Source organism: Peromyscus eremicus, chromosome 10, assembly GCF_949786415.1.
Source record: "Peromyscus eremicus chromosome 10, PerEre_H2_v1, whole genome shotgun sequence".
Lineage (NCBI taxonomy): Eukaryota > Metazoa > Chordata > Mammalia > Rodentia > Cricetidae > Peromyscus > Peromyscus eremicus.
The window spans coordinates 26,883,341-26,908,740 of NC_081426.1; the positions used below are offsets into that span (position 1 = coordinate 26,883,341).

The 25,400-nt window shown below is 43.2% G+C and overlaps 1 protein-coding gene across 3 annotated transcripts in view; it reads right to left on the reverse strand.

The window, feature by feature from the left end:
* Positions 1 to 2,263: 2,263 nt before the first annotated feature.
* Eif4enif1 (eukaryotic translation initiation factor 4E nuclear import factor 1) overlaps positions 2,264 to 25,400 on the reverse strand; it is a 39,470-nt gene continuing 16,333 nt past the window's right edge. For all 3 annotated transcript variants that reach the window (XM_059275648.1, XM_059275646.1, XM_059275647.1), the window contains exons 5-19: positions 24,673 to 24,959; positions 24,027 to 24,228; positions 20,963 to 21,138; positions 17,327 to 17,462; positions 16,944 to 17,123; positions 15,363 to 15,595; positions 12,337 to 12,408; positions 11,787 to 11,970; positions 10,672 to 10,751; positions 9,976 to 10,115; positions 7,394 to 7,478; positions 5,864 to 5,996; positions 4,168 to 4,512; positions 3,546 to 3,710; positions 2,264 to 3,016 (exon numbers count right to left, since the gene is read on the reverse strand). In XM_059275648.1, coding sequence (XP_059131631.1) covers positions 2,778 to 3,016; positions 3,546 to 3,710; positions 4,168 to 4,512; positions 5,864 to 5,996; positions 7,394 to 7,478; positions 9,976 to 10,115; positions 10,672 to 10,751; positions 11,787 to 11,970; positions 12,337 to 12,408; positions 15,363 to 15,595; positions 16,944 to 17,123; positions 17,327 to 17,462; positions 20,963 to 21,138; positions 24,027 to 24,228; positions 24,673 to 24,959 — 2,657 coding nt within the window. In that variant the 3' untranslated portion in view covers positions 2,264 to 2,777. The remainder of the gene's footprint in view (positions 3,017 to 3,545; positions 3,711 to 4,167; positions 4,513 to 5,863; positions 5,997 to 7,393; positions 7,479 to 9,975; positions 10,116 to 10,671; positions 10,752 to 11,786; positions 11,971 to 12,336; positions 12,409 to 15,362; positions 15,596 to 16,943; positions 17,124 to 17,326; positions 17,463 to 20,962; positions 21,139 to 24,026; positions 24,229 to 24,672; positions 24,960 to 25,400) is intronic.

Consider the following 25,400-nt stretch of genomic DNA (forward strand, 5'->3'; position numbering starts at 1 on the left):
CGCTCCATTTGAGACTGAAGTGTTAGTTTAATCATTGAAGTGGCGTTTCCACAGAAGTCATATGGTTTCATCTCTCACCTACTCTATTCACTACAGCTTGTTGGCTCTTTTGGACAGCTGACTGCCCAAAATGAAAGTGTTTGCTGGAGCCTAGTGCTAAATGTCATCCAGAGAATACAGTGGTTCTGTTTGAGAGAGAGAGAGACAGGGTCTCACTATGTAGCTAAGACTAGCAAATCAGTTTGTTTCATTAAATCACTGATAAAGGGATTAGAACTGAGAACTGTGTTTATTCCTGTAAATTATCGTTCTGTCTCATTTGTGTGTGTCATTCAGAAGGGCTAGTGTCCATCTTTGACTAGCCTGACTTACAAGAGTGGCAAGGCCCAGTCCCTCTGTATAGTACTATTCCCACTTCTGATTCCTACTGCTTCCTCAAGGACTCCTTGCTCCTGGGAAACAACTGTTATTTTCCTTACCTCACTTGCCCTCTCTCAATGTTGTTTTTTATTTTTTAATATGTATATGGGTGTTTTGCCTTTGTGTATGTCTATGCACATGTGTGCCTGGTGACTGCAGAGGTGAGTTGGATGCCCTGCAACTGGAGTTAATGACGGATGTCAGCCACTCATGTGAGTGCTTGAAATGTAACCTGGGTCCTCTGGAAGAGCAGATAGTGCTCCTTAACTGTTGAGCCATCTTCCCTGGTCTGAAGGTAGATTTGTGTGCTGCTCTCACATTATTAGCTTCTCTTAAACCTTTGTTTTTCACCTCTTTCTAGTTCCAAATGCTTCAAAATCATTTCGTGCATACTAGATGACCACAATCTTGCTCCAAAGACCCCTTTCCCCCTCTATTTGAGTGTGAATCTCTGGCTGGCTGGCCTAGAGCTGCAGGTGTTAACCTAATGGAGTAGTGGGATTGCAGGTATGAGGCACATGCCTGGCTAAGACCTACCTACCTTTTACTCCCTGCACGTCTTCCCACTTTTCTCTAAGGCTCTTCTCTCATAGACTTTTTTTTTGAGACCAAGTTTCAGGTGGACCAAGCTGCCTCGAACCTCACTATGTAGGGCTGATTTTGAACTCGGATTCCTCCACCTTTGCCCAGTTAATACAATGTTAAAGGCTGTGTATCTATCTAGCTTCTGTACACCTTTCCCTTCCCTTGTCCCCTTTGTGCTTTATTGTGCCAGTTAGTCTTTGCCTTCATTTGTCTTATCTGTTCCACCAGCTTCAGCCTGCAGAGTAATTTCCTATTGGCAGCTCTTCCTTACCTTACCCCACCACTACTGGCTCAAGCAGGACCCACAGGGAAGTACACTGTGTTCCTCCATTGACAGTTGGGAACTGCCTTCTCCAGGTTCCTCTTGTGAAAGCATGTGCCAGTCTACACAGCATGATTCTCAGGCTGTGAAGTCACTCAGTGTGAGGGCCTCTGTGGGGCGTTTACCCCCACAGCTCCCCAGAGTTTTCTTGAGTGCGAGCAGCAGGAAATATTAGATAGAAGGATTTATTGCGGAGAATCTTGCGGAGATAAACAGATAGAAAATAAAGGATAGCCTCGAGAGGGCCCGGAACCTTTTCCAATGGGCCCCGACTGTCTCTGCCCCAGGGTTTTTATAGAGACGCCAAGGGGTGGAGCAAAAGACCTCCTCCCCCAGCACAGCCAAGTGCAGACCATCCCAGACACCTGCACTTAGGCCCGTGGTCTAATCATCCTCTATGCAGACCTGCTGGGTAAAGCCACGAGGAACCCGAAAAACGGGCTCCCACAGGCCTCTAATAAATTTGGAAGTACCAGATTGCCCTCATGCTTAATTCACAGCCAGGTTTTATTGAAAGGCAGCCCCTTTCTTGTGCCCTGAGTGCAGAGCAGAGTTGGGAGCCGAAGGATTATAACCAGTATCACCGATAGCCAAGACTTGGGGGCCACAGGCTGTACTCCTTACAGTCAAAACCCAACAGAGTGCTGTGAAATGGAGCATGGCATACTTTAATCTTCACAGTGGAGTTCAAATGGGGTTTATAGCCCTAAATTTGTAATTATCTAGCAATTGGGCAAATTGAAAATAAGTTTAATAAAAGGACTGAAAAACCTTTAATCAGGATAACAGTCCTTTAGAATGCTTTCCCTACAAAGCATTAATATTAATTAAACTAATGCTATGGGAACTTTACATGCAGTAAAAAGTCCAGAACTTCTAAATGTGACACAGAAATCTACTAAATATCTTGGTTCAGTATTAGAAACGAGAGATTCATGGAGGAAATGAATACAGAACCAGTCACTTTATTCACACGCGTGGCATATGCAACTTTTAATAAACCAAAAGAAAAAGTCCCAAATATACAAGTGAAAAAAAATCAAACGTTGACACAGGCCTAACTAATAGCTACTTTATGTACAGCTGTATAAGTTCAAAAAAAGCTATCCTATACGTATGTACAAAAGTTTATACACAGGTCTGTACATAAGGGTCTGTACATTTTATTTCCTCAGAACCCTTAGGTGTCACCTCTAGAAGACACCAACACTTCATTCACATATTTTATAAAAGAAAGACATCGAGGATTAATAATATTGTGTCCCTTGTATTTGGACCATGTAGGCGCCATTCGACTGGTTAACAGCCTTCTGTTATGTAGATCCCGTAGGTATGTGGGTCCCCTTCACACAATGTGCTCCAATGTAAAAGCCCATAAAGAAAGATGGGGAATGAGCATCATGACCAGGGTGCCACCATAGGTCCAGATGGGTGAGCCCGCCTGCCGTGCTCACTGTCTGTATTCCAGTTCATCTACACTGATGACTTTGGTGGGCATAGAGGGCAGAGGCTGCTGTAGCACATCTGAGCCAAACCATTTGGCAAGGCCCACAGGGGAGCTGCTCCTTTGGCTGGTACGATGCTCCAGCGGGGAGTGCATGTGCGACAGGCCTGACCTGCTGGGCACATTCTGAGGAGTCTGAACGTTGATAGCTGCTGCCTGGGAACCAGAGCCTGGAGGATGCAGAACTATGGAGAGAATAGTGTCACTAGTGCAGTAAAGTAGCCCTGTTTACACTCCCCACCCATAGAAACGTCACAAATCTAGTAAGAGGGCCTTTGGCTACTCTCACTCCCACGTTCTGTTGTCACTGTTGATAATATTTTCTGACCTACTGTGCTGGAATAGTTTGTTACTTTCAGGGGTGGAGTGTCTTACCAAAGACAGACAGACACTCCAGGGCTTCCTAAAGTACAGAATGCTAGATGACTTAACATAGGAAAGCTAAGGTACTCCTGTAAACCCACCAAGGGTGACATGACCACATCTCTGGAAAGAGTCTCAGCCTTCAAAGGGGTGAAAAACAAAGCCAGAGCATGCCTGCCTCCCACTGTCCTTGCAGTGATAATAACCTCAAAGACTGCCCGGGTCAGTTCCCGTCCCCCGTTTCTCTAGTGACACCTGTTCTTACTAAGACAAGCTAAGGAACAAAGAGTCAGTGATCCCTCACTGCACTTGTGGTGTGCTCAGCTAGCCTGGCCCACCCCTGAACCTTACCTGAGCGCTGCAGCTGCTGCTGCATCACTGCCAGGTGCAGAGGGGTCCCAGGACGAGGGGTCAGGAGAGGGTGACTAGCAGCAGAGAAAGGGTACAAAGGCTGACCTAGGAGTGGGCCAGATATTCCCTGTAGAGGAGCCATGTCTATCCCAGGGGGAAGCACACCTGATAGGGAGAAAGAAGAAACTTCTGAGGTGGAGTGGCGTACAAAGTGCAAATTTGACCTCAAGTTTTTGCCGATCTGGAAACTTGTTAGAATAAAGAGCTGGGTAGCTGGGTGTGGTGGCACATACTTTTTAAAATCTTTGAAAGGCTACTTCATTTTATTTTTCAAGACAGAGTTTCTGTGTAGCCTTGGTGGTCCTGAAATCAGGTCTGTAGACCAGGCCAGCCTAGAACTCAGAGAGCCGCCCGCTTCTGCCTCCATACATGTGTCAGGACACACAAGTACACACTCAGACACAATTTTAAATGAATGCCAAAGCCAGGTTTCCTAATCTCTTAATGGGCTAAGGGGATTGAACCCACTACTTAGGTATACCTACCATAATGCAAAACATTTACTTAGTGGCAGCAATTTGTATGCAATGTCCACTGACCACCCACACCCAGTCAGACTCACCAGCCTGGAGCAAACTTGGAAGATGCTGTGGATGTACTCCTTGGGCTATCAACCTTTGGACCAACCCCGGGTGAAGCTGGTGAGCAGGCCGAACGATAGGAACATGAGGGACCAAGGGAACTTGGTGGGTGGGGCGGAGAAAAGGTGTTCCTGGAACTGGGGGTGCTAGGGTGGGTGTTTTTCTCCCAGGTGCTTTAGGTCGATAGTCTTGTTCTTTGGTATAACGGTTGTTCTGGGACAGTGGGGTGGAGCACGAAGAACGCTGTGATGTCGAAAGTTTAGGATTTGTCGTAGGAGAAGAGGCGTGATCAGTACTGGGTATGGGATTAGATGACACCAGGTTCTCTGTAAGGATTCAGTCAGAATATTTTGGTATTGAAAACATTTCCCAATTTATTTCGATTCCCAACAGCCCAGCAAATCTTTTTAAAAAGCTGACAATTCTTCGTTGATTCCTCTTAACCAGTTAGAGGATATCATGGAATGCGGTTTGCCTTAAATGTAGACATGTATACTTGCAACTCTCCAAAAGCCCAGGAGAGTTGAGTTAGGGTCACAAAGTAGTTAAGGTCTCGAGCTAGGACTAGATGCCAAAACTGTGTTTAGTTTTAACCTCGATTTTTTTTAAATTTTATGTATATAGATAGGTGTTCTGCCTGTACCTATGTCTGTGCGTCATGTGAGTTCAGTGCTCACAGAGACCAGAAGAGGGTACTGGATACCCCAGGGCTGAAGTCAGAGATGGTTGTGAGCAGCCATGAGAGTGCTAGGAATTGAACCCAGGTCCCAGGAAGAGCAACCAGTGCTTGGAGCCATATCTCCGGCCTGTAGATGCCAAGTTTTGAGGCCTTCTAATTCCTTGCTGGAATAATGGGGTGTTTTGTTTTTTTGTTTTTTGTTTTTTGTTTTTTTCCTTGAGGGGTGTTAGACATGAACCCATGGCCTTCTACATGCTAAGCAAGTATTCTAACACTAAGCTACCAATGCATAAAGGGTTTCTGATACAACCCAAAAAACTCAAAGATTCATGACATAACATTTAAAAACAAAAAGCATAAATTATCAGGCTTAGGAGGAAGTCCCTTATATCCCAGGACTTGAGAGTAAGAGACCAGTAGGTCTTTGTGAGTTTAGGGCTACACAGTGAGATCCTGTCTCAAAACAAAGCTACCAACCAACCAACCAACAACCTATAACAGAAAAGAAAGCCTGTATATTCTATACACCCTTCAGGCAAAGGACAGCTACTGGTAAAACCAGGCCACAAAAGCAGTCCAACTTAGTTAAGTGCCTTGCTCTACACCAATGGCAGGGCAAACAGTATCTTCAGTTCACATGGAAGAGCTGGGCAGAGATACAAGATCAGCAGTTAAAAAGCCCTGGATGATCTTAAAGAACTGAACCCACACGGCTGCTCACAACCACCTGGAACTCCAGGTCCAGAAGTTCTGATGCTCTCTTGTGGAGATATACCTGTAGGCAATACACTTAAAATGTTAGAAAGAACTGAACTGTATTAATATGCCAAATGAATTTGTCATTCAACTTGGTAGACTAGTAGGAATCCTAAGCTAGCACTGTTAGCCCAGCTGGACAGAATGTCAAGCCAGCAAGTCTGACTGAGCTCACCCAACCCACCTCCCCGATACTGCCGTCATGCATGCCTACGTTCTAACACACACAAGGGGAGTGGTACCTTCGCTGGCCTTCTGAGTATCCTCTTTAGCATCACCAGGAACCACTGTTCCAGGTGCTATTTCTTCCTTGCTTTTCTCTCTGCTTTCATACATCTTCCGGATCACTGAGGTAGGGGTGAAGGAAGGAGAGAGCTACAAAGAAGAGGGGCACAATTAGCACACTCAAGTACCTTTCTCTAATACGACGCCAGGGCTTTTTTGCTTTTAGATACTGGGATTTAAACCTAGGTTCTTGCACATGCTTAGAAACACTTGACTACTGTGCTATGCAGCACCTGCCCTTGGGCCTGGCTTCACCAGTGAAGTCATTCAACAGAGTGAAGAGTCCCCATTTTGCCTACATGGGCAGAGGCAACTCTAATGTTCTGGTCTATAGCCACTGGCAGAAAACACAAAGAGGCAAATAGTCAATATCCTAAGAGTTTCAGCCCTTGTTCACCTGTAGAAATGGGTCTGTCTCTCTTCTCAGGTTTATCTAGCCAGGGATGGGGAGGGAAGGGGAAGGGCATGGCTGGAACTGTACCTTGGTAAACACGGAAGGGATGTTTCAAAGACAACCTCAGAACTTATGATACCCCTTGTTCCTAGGTTTTTGTTTTTTGTTTTTTGTAAAAACAATTGCATACAAGAAAATTCAACTATCTTCACTTAGTAGGACTTACCAATGAGGGTCCTTTGTTCCTGTTTCTGTTTTATTTTTAATGATTTTACTATGCATATGCCCAAAATTTTAAAGGTAGGAGACAAGATGTAACTCATGAACAAAACTCCTAGAATTTCTCTAACGCAAGAGGCTTTTGGGTTGTTTAGTGCAGAGACCCATATGGAGTCCTGAAGCATAGAACAATTGTTTTTTTCCCCATTTATCTATCAGCTTTGATTGGATAATAAAGGTCTGTAGGAGTGGGGGAAAAAAAAAAAGCCAGTGGTAACACTAGACTTACCACATCGAATAAGACAACCCGTAACAGAAGAGAACTATTGGCGGACTTGCCAGCATGTTCGCTGAACTCCCTGAGAAGTGACCAGTCACTCCTCTCACCTCCTGCCTCACTTTGTCCTTCTACTTCCCTACACCAGCTGTTCTGGTTTGTTTTTTAGACAGGGTCTCACTAGGACCAGGTTGTCCTTAAACTCAGAGATCCGTTAGCCTCTGCCTCTCAAGTGCTGGCATTAGGTGTATGTCACTAGGCCTGGCCCAGCTGTATTTTTAAGCACTGATATCTTCTTGTGTCCTGGCACAAGTTCATCTATCTCCTAGAGCATACTTTCCTCAATGTAGGGACTTTACTAGAAAGTGAGTTAGGGGGAGACCTAATAAATAGATAGGCATAAAAGGTCAGTATTCCTGTAGAAGGCATTCAGAGACAGGGAACACACTGGTATAACACAGATAACCAGATGCAGAAATCTTTTTTTTTTTTTTCCAGAGCTGAGGACTGAACCCAGGTCCTTAAGCGCTCTACCACTGAGCTAAATCCCCAACCCCCAGAAATCTTAAAGCCATTCAGTTACTAAAGGTCACTGACCATGCTTGTGATGGAGGCAGCGGGAGCTGGGGAAGAGGAATTTCCTCGGTGCATGGGTGCTGGTGACTTTGATACTCGCTGTTGCCTGTGAACAGATCAATTAACAGTGTCAGCTCCAGACTACTTAATGCCAAGTCAAAAACCATGTAACTGAAGACCAGTCTAGGAACTTAGCACACCTTTCACTTATCCAATTTAATTTCTTAAACACTCAAAATATGAAAAAGTAATGTTAAATTCTGAGGGAAGACAAAAGTTCTGTGTGGTAGAAGCAGTCAATAACCCAAAGCAAACCAAGATGGGAGATACCAAACAAGGTATAGTGGGAAAATAAAGAAAGGATTGGAGGAAGAGGCTGCATTAAGCTAGGTGAGACTAGTAAGAAGCTACGAAGGAACAAAGTTTCAGAGAGAAGGCACAGGGACTTTAGGCATGTGGTGTTATCTGGGCTGATATATATAGTTTAGTTGTAAACTACACCAGTGGGGTTAAAAGCCTTCATTCTGGAGGCTGGTAGACTCCAGAAGGTAGGGGGCAGCACCAATTAGCATCGTCTGCAAAACAACTGGTGCCTATCTCAAATCAAACTGAGAACTGGAGTGTCCATTCATCATGCCCTACCACTTCTGACCTATGCCTATGATCAGACCTGTCAAAGAAAAATTACTTTTGAGGGGCTGGAGAGATGGCTCAGAGGTTAAGGGCACTGACTGCTCTTCCAGAGGTCCTGAGTTCAATTCCCAGCAACCACATGGTGGCTCACAACCATCTGTAATGAGATCTGGCGCCCTCTTCTGGCCTGCAGGCAGAACGCTGTATACATAATAAATAAATAATTTAAAAAAAAAAAAAAAAAAAAAAAAGAAAAATTACTTTTGAAAGGTAGGGTCTCGCTACATAGTCCTGGCTACTCTGAAACTCACTATGTAGAACAGGCTGGCCTTCAATGCAGACATTCTCCTGCCTCTGCTGGGAGGCACTATCCCTAGCCATTCTATTTATTCTCCCTTAGCCTGGAAGAAAATGGGAAACAGGGTTGACATAGAAACAAGTTGAGAAAAAGCTTATTTATATGCACTCATGCAACCTATACCTATCGTTAATGACTGAAATCTTCTGACTCGTAGGCAATGGTGGGATCCTAAATCTGTAAGCTTTCCAATCAGTATTCACTAACTACGCTACCCTGAGATGAAGTCTGAGAACATGAGCAATGTATTCTAAGTGTACATGGGAAAGAACCCCAAACCTGGGGGTTTCCACAAAACTTATCTCATATATATATATATATATATATATATATATATATATATATATATTCATTCATTTATTTATTTTTATTTATTTATTTATTGGGGAGGGGGTTCAAGAAGGATTTCTCTGTGTAACAGTCCTGGTTGTCCTGAAAGTCACAACTCACTCTGTAGATCTGCCTGTCTCTGCCTCCTAAGTGCTGGGACACAACAGTGAACAAAACTCACATCTCAAGGAAATTATCCTCTTATGGTGCAGGGCAAAGGAGGGAAAGAGCCAGGGGTGGGGTGTGGGGTGGTGGCGGCTGCAGGCTCCATCACAATCCCAGACACAGAGGATTGCTGGGAATTCCAGTTCAGCCAAAGTTACAGAGTTCAGACCCTGCCTCTGCCTTAAAAACCAAACAACAACAAAATAGCAGAAACAAGGGCTAATGGTGTGGGTGTGTAACAGAGTGCTTGTCTAGCATGTTCAAGGTCCCGAGTTCAATACCTGGCACAGTAAAAAGAAAAAGAAATTAACTGGTAGAAACACTATAAATTTTAAAAATTATTCACTTGTAACTAATTGTAAGGTCCAATTATGACACTATTATGATTTAGCTAACTAACTCAAAAGTCATTTACAAATTAAGAATACAAAACTATATAGAATAAAAAAAATGAAAGTAGTGATTATTTTTAAAGGTTAGACAGTGGTTACTTCAGAGGGGGGCAAAGTGATAATACTGGCACAGGGCACACAGCAGGACCTTTAGAATTCAACTGTATTCCTCTATTGACAGCATCTGCAGGGGGATGGAATTCCCATCTTACAGTGGATCACCATGTGCAAGTTTATATATATATATATATATACACACACACACACACACACACACACACACACACATATGTGATTTACCAATCTCAGAAGACTATTTACAAATCAGTACCCAAATCTGCGTAAGTATATATATATATATATATATATATATATATATATATATATATATACACACACACACACACACACACACACATGTATATGTGATTTACCAATCTCAGAAGACTATTTACAAATCAGTACCCAAATCTGCGTAAGTATATATATATATATATACACACACACACATATATATACACACATACACGTATATGTGATTTACCAATCTCAGAAGACTATTTACAAATCAGTACCCAAATCTGCATAAGTGTATATATACACACACACACACACACACACACACACACACACACACACACACACACGTATATGTGATTTACCAATCTCAGAAGACTATTTACAAATCAGTACCCAAATCTGCGTAAGTAGGATTAGTGGTTTACCTGTTTCTGAGTCCGTCTCTGGTTCTATCCACTTGTGGTTTGTTAAAACCAGGCTGATAGAAGGACGATGCCTGAACTGCAAGGTCATGTGGGAGGGCCAGCCCCTCCAAAGCAGCCTGCTGCAATTCTAGCTGGCTCATCTGCTCAACAGAATAGCAAGGGACAATCAGTGAAATACGAGGAAGTTCAATTTTCCACAAAGGTCTGTCTCATGGCTTATAAGGCAGCTAAGAAAACGATATTACAAAAACTAAGCTGTTACGCTGCTGTCCACCAAAGGATAATTTTTAAAATTTAAATAGTGGGATGAGAGATGGCTCAGTGTTTAAGAGCATTTATTGCTATTACAGAGTATCCAGGTTCAATTCCCAGCACCCACATAGCAGCTGACAAATGTCTTAACTCCAGTTCCTGGGGATCTGATGACTTTTTGAAAACTCCTTGGGCAATGAGCACACATGTGGTGCACAGACGTAAATGGAAGCAAAGCATTCACACACATAAATCTAAAATTTTTTTAATTTAAATAGAATTCATCACTCAGCAATTTTCTCCTCTGAATGAACTTGAACTAAAGTATCATTGCAGAGCAAACCATGTATTTCATTGTTGCAATTCAATTCTCTACCCCACAAGCAACAGCAAGGGTGAAAAGGCAAGGAGACTGGACCGGCCAGAGGAAGAGCTCAGCCTGACCTGGGCTGTGACAGGGCTCATGGGCTTGCGCATGCCTTGGAATGGATCTCCAAGTAGCTGCTGGGGTCCTGATGGGAAACCTGCCAGGAAAGTTCCAGAATCAATGAATGTCAAGCATTAGTGCCTGGGACAGCATAAGCATCCCCACCAGCATGTTGATGCTTGCTCAACAGGAAGTGTTGCTGCTTTGGCCTGATAAGACGTCTTCCCCTCTCCTCCCAGTGTGTATACGTGGACCTTAAGCAAAGTTCTTAATGGCCTCAACTGCTGGTGTAACCTTCTTTCCACTAAGCTGTCACCTGTGTCCTTTTCAGAGCTGAGAGCTCTCTGGCTAAGAACATTTCCATTCAGCAAAACGGCCATGCCTGACAGGCCAGCTGGCATTCAAGCAGAGTCCAGAGCTCCGAGGGTCAGAGTTTCCACACAAGTCTGTAGGACTGTGGACAAATACTAAGGGATTGGATTGGCCAAGGCAAGAAGCTTGGCAGCCTCCGGTGGTTTGACGGCATAAACACTAAGACAGCTCTCAGGCACATTCTGAACCAACACAGCACTTCACAGCTCATTGTTTACCAGCTTCAACTGCTCACCACAAAGTCATTACTGCGACCGGCGCCCCATGTAGCCTCTAACTCATTATGTAGCTCAGGGTGGCCTTAAAACATGAGATCCTCCTGCCTTATCATCCCAAGTGCCAAGATTAAAGGAGTGTACTATCACCTCCTGGCTTTCTTCAAGTTCTTTATCAAGGATAGACCTAAGAATCCAAATTAAACTTTTCAGCTAAATTATCTAAACAAGAAAACTAAAGAGCTACACAAAGAAGTTTACTATGAACATACTGACTTAGAAGGGCAGCTGGATGATAAACTATCTTCCACCTTGACTTTACACTCTCTGCATCCATCAGGATGACTCATTTATACATTTCCTTAAAAATTCTTTAAGTGTAGACTGCTGAGTCTAGGGAACAAGTCTATCCTACTTGGACATAAGGGAAGATCGACAGGCTTAAGAGCAGTTACTGTGGTGGGAACCTAAATCAATAGTGGAGTGCTTAACTGGTAGGCATGAGGCTCTAGGTTCAACCCCATCACTGCTAAAGCACTAGTTACCAAGTGGTGATGGTATCCTTGGATGAAGGTAGTCTGCTGAGGCTGCTCGATTTTGAAACACCTGTGACATAGGAGGAGAGGGCGCTCTTTGGCTCAATAAAGATGCTGTAGGCTCCAAGCTCCCCATAAGGCCACTGAGAAGATTGGAAGAAGCAGGTCTCTGAACCGGTTGACCCAGAAGTTCCTATAGGCAGAAATGCCAGATCCCTGTGAACAAACCTACTTCTTCCTTCCAGTCAAAAGCTTTGAAATAGGAATTCACATTTGGAAGCTGGCCAATGACTCTCATGCACTACTGAGGATCTGGCATCTGTACATGTAAGACGTTTCCCCAAATGTTTAGCTACTAACATTTGCTTTAAGTTAGTGCTAAAAACACAGATTAGGTACTCAAGTTCCACAGTAAACCGGCAAACCAGAAACATTTAAAACCATCCTACCCCACCCACTGGGGTAAGCAGCATAGCAAATGACCTTAGGCAGCAACAGTACATCTCTGTCTGCCACAGAAAGGTCACTCTGAGGGATCAGTGTTAAGACTGTAACATACCTGTAGGATGTTTTTAGGGACAGGCTGGCCTGGAATCTCAGCCGGGGCCAACAAGTGACTTTCAAGGTTTCGCTAATAAAAGAAAGGAAGAAAACCGGCTTTAAATTCAAAATGATTTATATTGGGGACCACAAAAATATAGCAAATATTCCCAAGGGAATTGACAGTTAACAATAGAATGATGCTCCAGTCACAGAAAACTGACTCCAACCAACTCACTCCTCTTTCTCATCCCATGTGTCTCAAAAGATCCTTCCCATGTACATGAAGAGTCATTAGGAAATACTCACAAAGCCAGCATTAATCCATTCCTATCTAACTCTATGACCCCCCCCCCCAAAAAAAAAGGGTGAGACTGAGGAGCATTCAGTCAGGTATCACACCTGTTGATTTTCATTTTGAAGGAACTGTTACTGATCGTTATCACTGACAAGATTTACTGACCAAATAAAATATTAAAAAAACGAGGGGGCTGGAGATGGCTCAGTGGTTAAGAGCACTGGCTGCTCTTTCTTTCAGAGGTCTGACCTGGGCTCTATGCCAGCCCCCATATGATGGCTCACAACCCACCTATTACTCTAGTTCCAGGGGATCAGACATATTCTGGCCTCCACAGGCATAAGACACGCACGTATGTACTTCATGCAAACACTCATACACTTAAAAAAGAAACACAACAGGCTAGGCATAAAAGGCTAGGCATGATGGTGGTACATGCTACTCTTTCTAGCATTCTGGTGGTTGAGAAAGAAGGATCAGGAGTTTGAGGCAAGCTTGAGCTGCATGAAAGATGGCTAGGAAGGTAGGCAAGAGGCACAGCACTTGCCTAGAATGTATGAGGGTCCTGGAATTGATCCTAAGTGTCACAAAATTAAAACAAATATAATAAATAACATGCAAATTTGGCCAGAACTGTTAATGTTTCAGAGTTCCAGCCAGATGTGATAGCACATGCCCTTAGATCCAAGCACTTGAGAGACAGAAGCAGGTGGATCTGATTTCCTGGCTATCATACACGGTGAGTTCCAGGACAGGGTGACCTAGAGAGAGACTGTCTCAAAACAATACCCCAAAACCCAGAAACTATTATTACTATGTTACCATTTTAAGTTAAGCTCCTTAAAATGTGTCTCACATGCAGGATAAAGTTCAATCTGTTCTGCTCTTAATCTGGCAATGGTCTTGCTTTGTATAACTAACCTGCACCCTACTGCATGTCTGAGTATTGTGTAGCCCCTGAACTCAGCCAGCAGTACTTTCTGATGCAATTCCCCTTCCCTTAGAGGGAACTGTCCAAGTCCATAGCAGGTTCAAAGCCTTTAATTGTTGGTTGTGAAATTAGGACTAAATGTAGATGATTTTAATAAGTAGGCAACTTACTCCATGGCTTAGTATATTTGCAGTAGAGTCTGCAATTCCATGTAATACAGTTTGGGAATGAACTTCATTACTCAGAGGGACAGCGGCAGATGAGAACTATCATCCAACAGTTATGCCTGAAGACACTGACTTTAGCAGTAGACCAGGACCTCACATGCAAACCAAGCAACATGGATATATTCTAAGTTTGTGTAAATATTGACCTACCCACTTTGTATCATCAGTCTTGTTAGCAGGTGTCTGAGGCTCATTCCCTCACCTCGGCTAAAACTAGATATAAGTAAGAGCACTGAAACTCCAGTATCAAACCAAGTACACTCACGACTCAGGGTCAATATTGTGAATAAAATCAAAGGCTGAGCTATGAAATACTGAGTTCTCTTCTTTTTCTTCCACGACAGAGTCTGTTTGTGTAGCCTAAGCTGGTCTCAAGCCTGCCACTCTCCTCCTGCTCCCCCCTCCCAACTGCTCCCAGCTGCTTTGCCTCCACTTCTTTGGAAGGGAGAGCAGGAGAGTTTGGTTACACTCACAGCCCTTGGTTTTATTAGCCAGGTCTTGCTGTGTTGCTCACGCAAGCAAAAACTTACTAGGTAGCTCAGGTTGGCCTTCAGTTTATAATCCTCCTGTCTCAATGCCCCAAACACTAGGATGTGTGCCATGGTTAGAAACACATGTGTTCCTCATTGGATAGCATTTATCCTATTGTGTGGAAATATCTCTGAAGCAGTTTATAGGATCTTTCCCCTTTGAGTTGAATGTTATAGCCTGAATGTCCTTCAAGGGGGCAAGAGGAAAGGCCCTCTGTTTGACCTTAACTGTTGGTCAGCTAAGGAAAGCTGAAAATCACTCGCTTCACTGGGTATAAAAACAATCAGGGCTAGAGAGATGGATCAGCAGCAAAAGCACCTGTTGCATGACAACCTAATTCAATTTCATGACTCACAATGTGGAAAAGGAAAACTGACTCCCTGAGGTTGCTCTCTAATCCCCACACGTTGGGGCACACATATGCCCACAAAAACATATACACGCACACAAATTTTTTTTGGGGTGGTGGTGCTGGTGGCTTCAAGACAGGGTTTCTCTGTGTAGTCCTGGCAGTCCTGGAACTCATTCTGTAGCCCAGGCCGGCCTCGAACTCACAGAGATGCCTCTGCCTCTTGGCTTGATACCAGTGTTTTTTAAGACTGGGTCTCAGGAGGCCCTGGCTGGTCCCGAGCTCCTGATCCTCTCAGATACTAGTATTACAGGCATGCACTGCTATATTCAGTTGAGCTCAAGGGATAAGTTTCTTTTCGGTAATGGTGACCCTACATACTAGGTATGTTTTTATCTTACTGGGCTATGTCCACAATTCAATTACTTTCCTTTCTTAAGAAAGGACTTCATAAAGTTATGCAGGGAATTGCATTAAATTGAATTATTCAATCATCCTATTGTCCTAGACATACACATTATTCAGATACGCTTTTTTCTACTAACAAATAGCATATCCATAATCAAGAAACAAACACCAACAACCAAGCAACTTCTAAAGAAATTTCCAATCTACTCAGAACACCTTCATAAAACCCATTTATTATTGCAGTGGGAGGTGATACAGAGTCGGAAAGAAAAGGCTGGTTGAGGTTGTGCTGAATACTTACACTGACTTTGGGCTGAGTAGGCAAAGTCCCACTTGCCTTCATGGTGCTCACTAGTTTGTTGAACGCAGTCATATCTCCATCTTTCTTGAGCTGTCGATTGCTAGTTACAGCACTCAGGGTCTCCTCTAAATGTTCTGCCATGAAGGGAGTTGAATTCTTCATTTGCTGGTCCACTTTCAAGCCCTTGAGCCCTGCTTCTACCTCTTCCACTGAAAGTACAACCCCTGAATGTGCTGAGAAGTTGAGAAAGTTCTGGTTACACCAAGCAAAGGGGTATTTGATAGGAATTCTCAATGGCTTTCATGACAATAATTTCGTAACTGAAGTGAGGCTGTCAAAAGCTGACACTGAAAATAGACCAACTGAACACTTATAATCAGTTTCTCAGTAGGACGACGGCTATAATTATGTACATAGAAAAACATGGCTGGGCAAGGTGGTCCACGCACTTAATCCCAGCACTCAGGAGGCAGAGGAAGGCAGAGCTAAGTGAGTGTGAGCCTAGCTGTACATAGGGAGGCTCCAGGACAGTAAGGACTACAGAGACCCTGTCTCAAAAACTAAAGGGAGCGGGGTACACACCTAGAGAAACGGCTAAGTGGGTAAGAGCACATATTGTTCTTACAGGACCTAAGTTCAGTTCCCAGCATCCACACCAGGCAGCTCACAACTGAACAGCCTGGAACTCCAGTTTCAGAGAACCTGTACTCTCTCATTCTCTTGGGCTCATACACAGACACACGTTAAGCTAAATAAAGAGAGAGAGGGAGAGAGGGAGGGAGGGAGGGAGGGAGGGAGGGAGAGAGAGAGAGAGAGGGAGGAAGGAAGGAAAGAAGGAAGGAAGGAAGGGAGGGAGAGAGGGAGGGAGGGAGGGAAGGGGAGGGAGGGAGGGGAGGGGAGGGAGGGAGGGAATAAACTACACCAAAAATACTTAGATGCTAGAAACTGAGAACGCAGAACTATGGGGTATGACTTTTCAAAACTTGATAAGATCCTTACATACTGAGTTCCCGGACAGCCAGAACTACACAGAGGGACTCACCCCAAAAACCAAAAAACCCCAAAACTTGACAAGATCCTATGTGTCAGGCAGAATGATATCTTATAACAAATCTCTCCAGACTTTGCTCCCAGGGACAAGAACTCAGCCCAATGACAACAAGACTACACTGTGGTCTCACAGCACTGACTGATGCTAAGGACTTGTTGCCTAAGTAAGAACATGGTAAATGAAGGCACAGTTGTGAGGAACAGGCAAGTTAGGCTTGAGAGAACAGAAACAGTCCTGGGCTGTTACAAATGGCCCCTAAGTAAAAACTGGAGTGAGGTCTGGTATAGTGCACTTTTAATATTAGCACTCTGGAGACAGAGGCCAGAGGTTGTTATAGGCCAACGTGGCCTACATAGCAAGTTCTGGGTCAGCCAGGGCATAAAGGATACAAGGCTGTGTGGCAACATGCCAGGATCTTTTTGAAAAACATTAACCAAATCCCGCCATGCATCTGACTTGATGAGAAGCAGTACATCACAACCATTCCTTAAGAACATGTGAACGTTAAATAGCTAAACACAAACACTTACAGCTCTCCTTAAGTTTTTCTTTATTTGCAGAAAGGCTAGAAAGAAGAGGTTTTAAATCCACTTTGGCTTTCTGTAGCATTTCTAGAATGTCCACTTTATTTTCAGCATGGTCTTCCGATGGTATAGGAGCAAAATAATTCCCCGAGTTCTGCCCAGGAGAGAGGACGGCTTGTTCCAGACCTGATTTTGTAAATAAACATTCACAGTTGGTCCCACTGAACACAGATACTTCCCTTCAACAGCACAAAAAGAACAGACACTGAAGGCTTTTCAGTTTCCAAAACCCATTTAGCCCTAGTGGACCACTGACTAATGAAGACAAAATGAACCTTGGCAGGGGAGGCTCAATTCACATACACGTCTAGAATGTGAAGCTATCTTACCTGCGAGTCTCTCAAGTTCTTCATGCGGTGTGGATCCAAGGCTGCTGGATCTGCTCCCTGACCGGCTTGGGTTCGAGAACCACCTACTGAAGCGGCTGGCAGAGACTGAGCCTTCTCCCAGAACATCTTCTATCATCTGACAAGAGAGACAGAGGGTTAAGGTGACAGTCTCTAGGTGAAAAGGACATGAAGGTTAAATGTTAAGCCACTGACTCTGAAACTTCCTTTGACATTGCTGACCCAAAATCACTTCCAGAACTTAGGAGTTGAGCCTTTTTCCTCCCCTTTCTGAGCAACTCAAATTTGGGCATAAAAAGCCCAGACCTCCTATGCACATACAGCAAAGCCTCTGTTACTTAGAGTATTTCGGTTCTCTACCATTTGCCCCATTAGAAAAGCTAACTTCTCAGGGGATTGTTTCATAATCACAATCTGTACTAGAGTGTAGCACTCTGACCATGATCATGGCTTCAGTTAGAGACTGTTTATGAAGGACTGATTAAAGAAAAACCACGGTTCCAACCTGGTGGTCTCAGGATTGAAAGGAATATTATGAAATTGAATTGACAACCTCAAGAAGCCAAAATACATAAATGTAAAGCCAAGAAATGACCATTATAGCCAGGCAGTGTTGACACATACGTCTGTCCCAGCCCTTGGGAGGCAGAGGCAGGTGGATCTCTGAGTCCGAGGTCAGCCTAGTCTACACAATGAGTTCCAGGATAGCCAGTGAAACCCTATCTTGAAAAAACAAAACAAAACAAAACAAAAGAAAAATGATCATTATTCCAGCCAAGGGTGGTGCCAAATATGTAATTCCAGCACTGGAGAGGTTGAAGTCAGCCTGGGCCACACACTGAGATCTTGTCTCAAAAAATAAGCATCAAAAAGAAAGGCACACAGGAGAATAATTAACTCTAGTCCAAGTGCAGGAGGTGGATATAAAAGTATCATAAAACGATACATCTCAGAGGAACAAATGAGTGTAGGCAAAATACAACTATTTTAGTGCAAATAGAAATTGTATTAAACGAAACAACAAACAAACCACCAAAACCCAAAACAAACAAAAGACACTAGAAGTTGTAGTTACTGTTTCAATGTTGAAAACTGAAGCTTTAGGGCCAGTGGCATGGCTCAGCAGGTCAAGGCACCAATGGTACAAGCCTGATGACCTGAACCCACGTAAGGCAGGAGGAGAGAACCAACTCCACAAAGCTGGCCTCTGACCTCCACGGATGTACTGTAGCTCTGCAGCACCGTGTGTGCACTCACCCAAACGAAAACATTTGAAAGGTAAAATTCTTAATTGGTTAAAAAGTTCTAATTTAAAAAAACAAAAACAAAAAAACAAAACCTGTAAAAAGCCGGGCGGTGGTGGCACGCGCCTTTAATCCCAGTACTCAGGAGGCAGAGCCAGGCGGATCTCTGTGAGTTTGAGATCCAGGATAGCCACCAAAACTACACAGAGAAAAACAAAAAAACAAACAAACAAACAAAAAACAAAAACAAAAAACAAACAAAAAATAAACAATAGCTTTGCATTTCAATCTAACATAATCTTACTAAATACAAAAAGTCAAAGACAAAAATAAAGGACATAAAGTATTTGGACATTTTCTAAAGAAATTACATAAGTATTGAGAAAATAAGTTTTTTCTTTTCTTTTTGGTTTTTTTTTTTGTTTTTTGTTTTTTGTTTTTCGAGACAGAGTTTCTCTGTGTAGTTTTGCGCCTTTCCTGGAACTCACTTGGTAGTCCAGGCTGGCCTCGAACTCACAAGAGATCCACCTGGCTCTGCCTCCTGAGTGCTGGGATTAAAGGCATACACCACCGCCTGGCTTCTTTTGGTTTTTTTAAGACAGAGTTTTTCTGTGTAGCCCTGGCTGTCCTGGAACTTGCTCTGTAGACCAGACTGGCCTAGAAATCAGAGATCTGCCTGCCTCTGCCTCCCCAATGCTGGAATTTAAGGTGTGTGCCACTATCACCCAGCGAGAAAGTAAATTCTATGTTTTGCCTTTTTTTTTTTTTTTTTTTGGAGACAGGGTTTCTCTGTTTAGCACTAGCTGTCCTGGAACTCACTCTGTAGATCAGGTTGTCCTTGAACTCAGAGATCTGCCTACCTCTGCCTCCTAAGTGTTAGGATTAAAGACGTGTGCCACCACTGCCCGGCTCTTTTTTAAATTTTGTTTTATTATTTAATACATTATGGATGTTTTGCCTGTATGTCTTTGCACCACCATGTATGTGCAGTGCCATCAGAAGCCAGAAGAGTGCATCAGTATCCTGGACCTGGAGTGAAGAGACACTTGTGGCTGCCATGTGAATACTGGGACTCAAGCCCAGATCCTCTACAGGAGCAGATAGTCCTCTTGACCACTGAGTCATTTCTCCAGTCCCCAACTGTGTGTTTTGTAAAATTTTATGTTCAAGAGTGGAAACAAATTTGTTCTTAGACACATTTGTGGAGATATTCATCTCAAAAACCAAGTTGCTTGAGTCCAAACGGAACTGTAAAAGTTTGGCCATTTTTAAAACAAGACGAAGCAGGGACTCTGACAGCAGAACCTCATCCTGCACAAGAAATGAACACAGCTGATTTCTGAATGAGGACATCCTTTTGCTATATCCTTTCAACTATCAGCTGATGAAGGAGCTGGGATATTTCAGCTGTCCTTAGTAGAGTTTTTTGTTTTGTTTCAAGACACGGTTTCTCCATGTAGTTTTGGTACCTGTCCTGGACCAGGCTGGCCTCAAACTCTCAGAGATCCGCCTGGTTCTGCCTCCCTAGTGCTGGGATTAAAGGTGTGTGCCACCGTCGCCTGGCCTTAGTAGAGGTTTTTTAACTGACTCTTTAAAAATATATATATGGTGAGTGTGGTACATGCCTTTAATCTTGACACTTGTGAAGCAAAGGTAGGTGAATCTGAGTTCCATGCCAGTTAAGGCTACACAGTGAGACCCTATCTCAAAAGAAAAAAAGAAAGAAAGAAAAAAAAAAAAAAAAAAAGATACCCCTCCCTGAAAAAGAGAAAAAAAACCACTAAGTTAAATTTAACCATAATTAGCTGCTCCATTCTTATGTATTCTTTTTTAACAACAAAAAAGTTGAGGCAGGTTTTACTATGCAGTCAGGCTAGCCTTGAAATGACTATGTAGCTCCAGCTAACCTCAGACTCAAACTCTTCTTGTCTCAGCATCCCAAGTGCTAGGATTACAGGTATGTACCCAGATTCCATACATGTTTATTTTTATTTTGCATGTGTGTGTGGTATGTAAATATGGATGTTCATGTGTGTAGGTACACACGTGTTTGGGTACATATGCATGTGTGCAAGTAGAGGTCAGAGGTTGATGTCAGGTATCCTCTTTAATCTCTATTTTATAAATTGAGCCAAGGCCTCTCATTTGAACTCACAAACATAGCTAGTTATGTTAGCCAGCTTGCTCCAACAATCCTATCTCCACTTCCTGTGTGCTAGGATTACAGGAGGACCACCATATTGCCCCAACATTTACTTGGGTTCTAGAAATCTACATTTCATTCAGTCCTCACCCTTTCACAGCAAGGGTTTTATCCACTAAGCCATCTCTCTAACCCCTCCATTTATATTTGCAAATGTGCTGTTACACTCACCGAAGCCAAGCATGGCACCTTGTCAAGGTTAAAGAACTCATTAAAGTCAAATTCTCCTGGGGACTGCTCAGGTAGGACGACATCCCTTGGGACTTCCTGATCAGCAGAGGGCTCCTGGGCCAGGATGACTTCCACCTCGTCCTCTTCGGCCACCCCTCCATTACATTCCACTATGCCTGAAAACAAAACCAGGACAGAAACCACCTGCTGGAGTACACGCTCCAGCCTCACTGTGTGCCTTTAGCTGTCAATACCCATGCAGAAGAACCACCCATGACTGTCAACAGACTTCTTGTGCAGGTACGGCACTTCCTATAATGAAACATTTAGCACTACTTCTCTGGGAACTGGAATAGAGAAAAGTCATTGCTAAGTACCCAGAACATTAACAGTGTAGAGACAGGACTGTGGCCCCATTGCTAAATATCTCAATTTCCTATAGTATGTTATGGTTTCTTTAAAAAACAACAACAACAAAAAAAAAAACACCATTCAATTTGTGTGTGTGTGTCAATATATGGCACATGTGTGCAGGTATCTCCTCAGGAGACCAGAGGAGGGTGTTGGCTCCCTCTTGGAAAGTTACACATATGTGTGTTTTTGAACAGCTTGATGTGGTGGATACTAGGAACTGAACTTGGGCCTCTGAAGACAAAGGAATTGTCTACAAGGCTGGCTGTAGCCCATGACCAATGTAAAGCTTAATTGTAACCCCTTCCAGGAAGCCTACCCTGCCTTTTAAAAAAAATTCAAAGTACACTGATCTACCCAATACACATTTATTGCTACCCTTCATATAATTTTGGTATTACAGCAATTCTGTAGTGACATAGACCTCTACAGACAGATAACCTGCTCTAATCAGCTCTGTCTTATTCCATAAGGCTAGGTATATCCTTAATGTCCACTTCTTTTAAGGTGGGAAGACAGGCTAAGCTAAATACCTGTTGCTAACATTTTAATTTTACACAAAGTATGAGCTAAACAGAAACAAAACAAAACAAAGACCACTTATTTACAAGTGAGTAAAACACAACCCCCCCCCCCACACACACACCTACCCAAACAAACATGGCTTGGAGAGATGGCTCAGTGGCTAAGAGCACATACTGCTCATCCAGAGGATCTGTCGTTCAGATTCCAGCACCCATATCAGGCATCATAACTGCCTATTGATAGGGCACTTCTGGCCTATTGGGGTACCAACACATAAGTGTACACATACAAATAAAATAAAAAGAAAAAAGTTGAAAAATCCTAACCAAACACAAAAGAGGCATGTACAAACTTTGGGTTCAATTCCCCTACTTTGCATAAAACTGAGCCTGGTGGCAGTAATCCCAGAACTCAGGTGCTGGAGGTAGGAAAACCAGATCAAAGTCATCCTTGACTACACGTCAAAGTCAGATCTTATGTCAAAAACAAACAAACCAACAAAACTAGCAAACCCAAAACCAATAGAAAACCAACAAAAGACCAGGCCTACATCTCAGTGGTAGAGTATTTGCCTTACAAGTTCAAGGACCTGGGTTCAATCTCTAGTATAAAAACAACACAAACAAAACCTGAAGAAAACACTGCTGGGTAGGGATGCAGCTCAGACTAGAGTGCTTACACAGCACACATGGAGACTCTGGGTTGAATTCCTGTAGCAACATACACACACACACACACACACAAAACAATAACAAAATGGCTGTGGTGACACATGCATATAATCCCACCACTAAAGACTATAGTGCAGTATAGTTTAAGGCCATCCTCAGTTACATATTGAGTTTGGTGCCAGCCTGGTCCCAAAATAAAAAACTACAATGGTGGCTGAAATTTGGATTTCTTCTCAGCCACAGAAAACATTATTTTCTTTTTTTTTTTTTTTGAGACAGGGTTTCTCTGTATAACAGCCCTGGCTACCCTGGAACTTACTCTGTAGACCAGGCTGGCCTCACACTCATAAAGATTTGCCCGCCTCTGCCCCCTCAAGTGCTGGGAGTAACAGTGTGCACGACCACTGTCAGGCAAAACATTGTTTTCTTATAGAAGCTTGATCTCTACCATCAGTTAAAAGGCCACACTGGCTGATGCTGCTTTATCCTGGTGGAGAGTGGGACAAAGGTGTATCTCAAAGGCAATTAAAACAATTTCCAGGCTGCCTATGAACTCCCTGCATCAGAGGAATATGTGCCCACATAAAGATAAAGAAAATGCCTACTACGTTTAAGGTGTACATAAACAAAAAAAGAAATGAAAGAAAAGAACTGTGATGTCTCTTTTATTCCCCCCCCCCCCCCCCCCCCCCCCCCCCGGGCAGGGTTTTTCTGTGTAGCTTTGTGCCTTTCCTGGAACTCACTTGGTAGCCCAGGCTGGCCTCGAACTCACAGAAATCCGCCTGGCTCTGCCTCCCGAGTGCTGGGATTAAAGGCGTGCGCCACCACCGCCTGGCAATTCTCACTTTTAAATATATTTCATTAGCTTATTTCCATTTAAGTTTGTTTTAATTTCTGTGGAAGTTAGCACTAATTATCATTAAGAACATTCCTGTTACCTAATATTTGCCAAAAATATGTACATTTTCAACTATCACTGAAAAGAACAAGAATTTATCAAATAAGTGCTCAGCAGAGTCTGAGTACTTATGAATACATTTCATAGTCATGATAAAGGTATGCCTTAAAGATTTGGCAGGCATTATCTTTACAAACAGACCCTTGTCTCAAAAATAAGATGATATGAGTCTGGAACAGTAAAAATTTGCCATTTGAAAAATTACAAAACAAACAAACAAACAAAACCCCAAAACTTGTCATTTGCCGGGTGCTGGTGGTGCATGCCCTTAATCCCAGCACTTGAGAGGCAGAGGCAGGTGGATCTCTGAGTTCGAAGCCAGCCTGATCTACAAAGCGATTTCCAGGACAGTCAGGACTGTTACACAGAGAAACCCTGTCTCAAAAAATAAAATACGAAACAAAAAACTTGCCATTTACTAACTGGCACCCATTGCTAACTGTGCAATTAAAGCAATAAACACATATTACTTGAAAACAAGTTCAAAGTTCCTGCTGACCTTCCTTCACAGAGGCCGTGCGTCGCCTTGTTCGTTTTCTCCCTTTGTGATCTTCCTCCAATATCTTATCATCGAAGCCAGTCAGTTCGATGGTTTCAGACTGACTTGTGGGTCCAGCTGAAAACCATTCTGGTTCTTCCTCAGTGTATGAATCATTTCTTCTACGCTCACCAAAGACACGTTTACTATCTCCAAACTCCCTCTGAAAAAGTACAGGAAAGAAAGATTGAAAAGTTGTAAAATTCTAGTGGAAGCATTGCAGTCAGTCTGAAAGAACTAATACTAGCAACTGAAATGCAGATGCTATGATGTGGAACTGAAGTGCATCGCCACTCTTGCACTGCGATCCCTAGCTTCTCCAAGTAACTGGTTGGGCTAGGAGGATGCAGATCAGAGCTAGGGCACCTGAAATGCAGATGCTATGATGTGGAACTGAAGTGCATCGCCACTCTTGCACTGCGATCCCTAGCTTCTCCAAGTAACTGGTTGGGCTAGGAGGATGCAGCTCAGAGCTAGGGCACCTGCCAACAAGTGTGTAGCCCTGGGTTTGATTGTGTAGTATCATGAAAATAAGAATAATGCAGTACACAGGAGGTGGGCATCAAATTTCTAAGCACTTGAGAACCAAGGGGGCCAGAGGACAAACCCTGAAACGCTTGTCCTTGTAGTCCCTGTCTCTGTCTCGATCTCTCAAGTCCCGCAGGTCCTTATCGCTGAGACGGTGATCCTTTTCAAAAGCCCGGGTGGATATTATCCTCCCACTGCCGATCCTTCGTCCACCAAGCAGGCGAAGCCCATCACTGTCTTTCTCCAAAGGACTTCCAGAGCGGCGGGAGCTAACAGCAGCTGTCACATGGCAGCCACCTCCAAAGCTTCGTCTCTGTGGGCTGAGAACAACATCTAAGTCATCTTCCTTCACACGCTCCCGTGGATCTGAAAAGATGCCAGAAAAAGAAAGGTAAGCAAACCAACATCTCTAGAAACCGTGTCCATGGCCGGGAGGAGGACAAAAAATGCCAGAAAGGAGGCATCTCTAAAACTGGGCTTATCAACAGATTCAAGGTAACAAGTCTATTTTTACTGGGTTTTAAAAAACTTGGTCTTTATGGGCTGAATTCAGGTTGTTAGGCAGCAAGTGCCTACTGAGCGAACTCACTGGCCCTCTATAATTACTCTTTTACATTAAATTTTAAAATATTTTTATATATTTATTCCCTTTTTCTCTTCAGAGAAAAAAATGTACTTCATAATAAATGACTTTCTATGATTAATCTACCTTTACTATGACTAAGATTTGTATGTATACAATTTTTAGCTAATCTTTTGTCCATTAATAAAATGACATGTCAGTATTTGAAAAAAAAAAAAAAATGC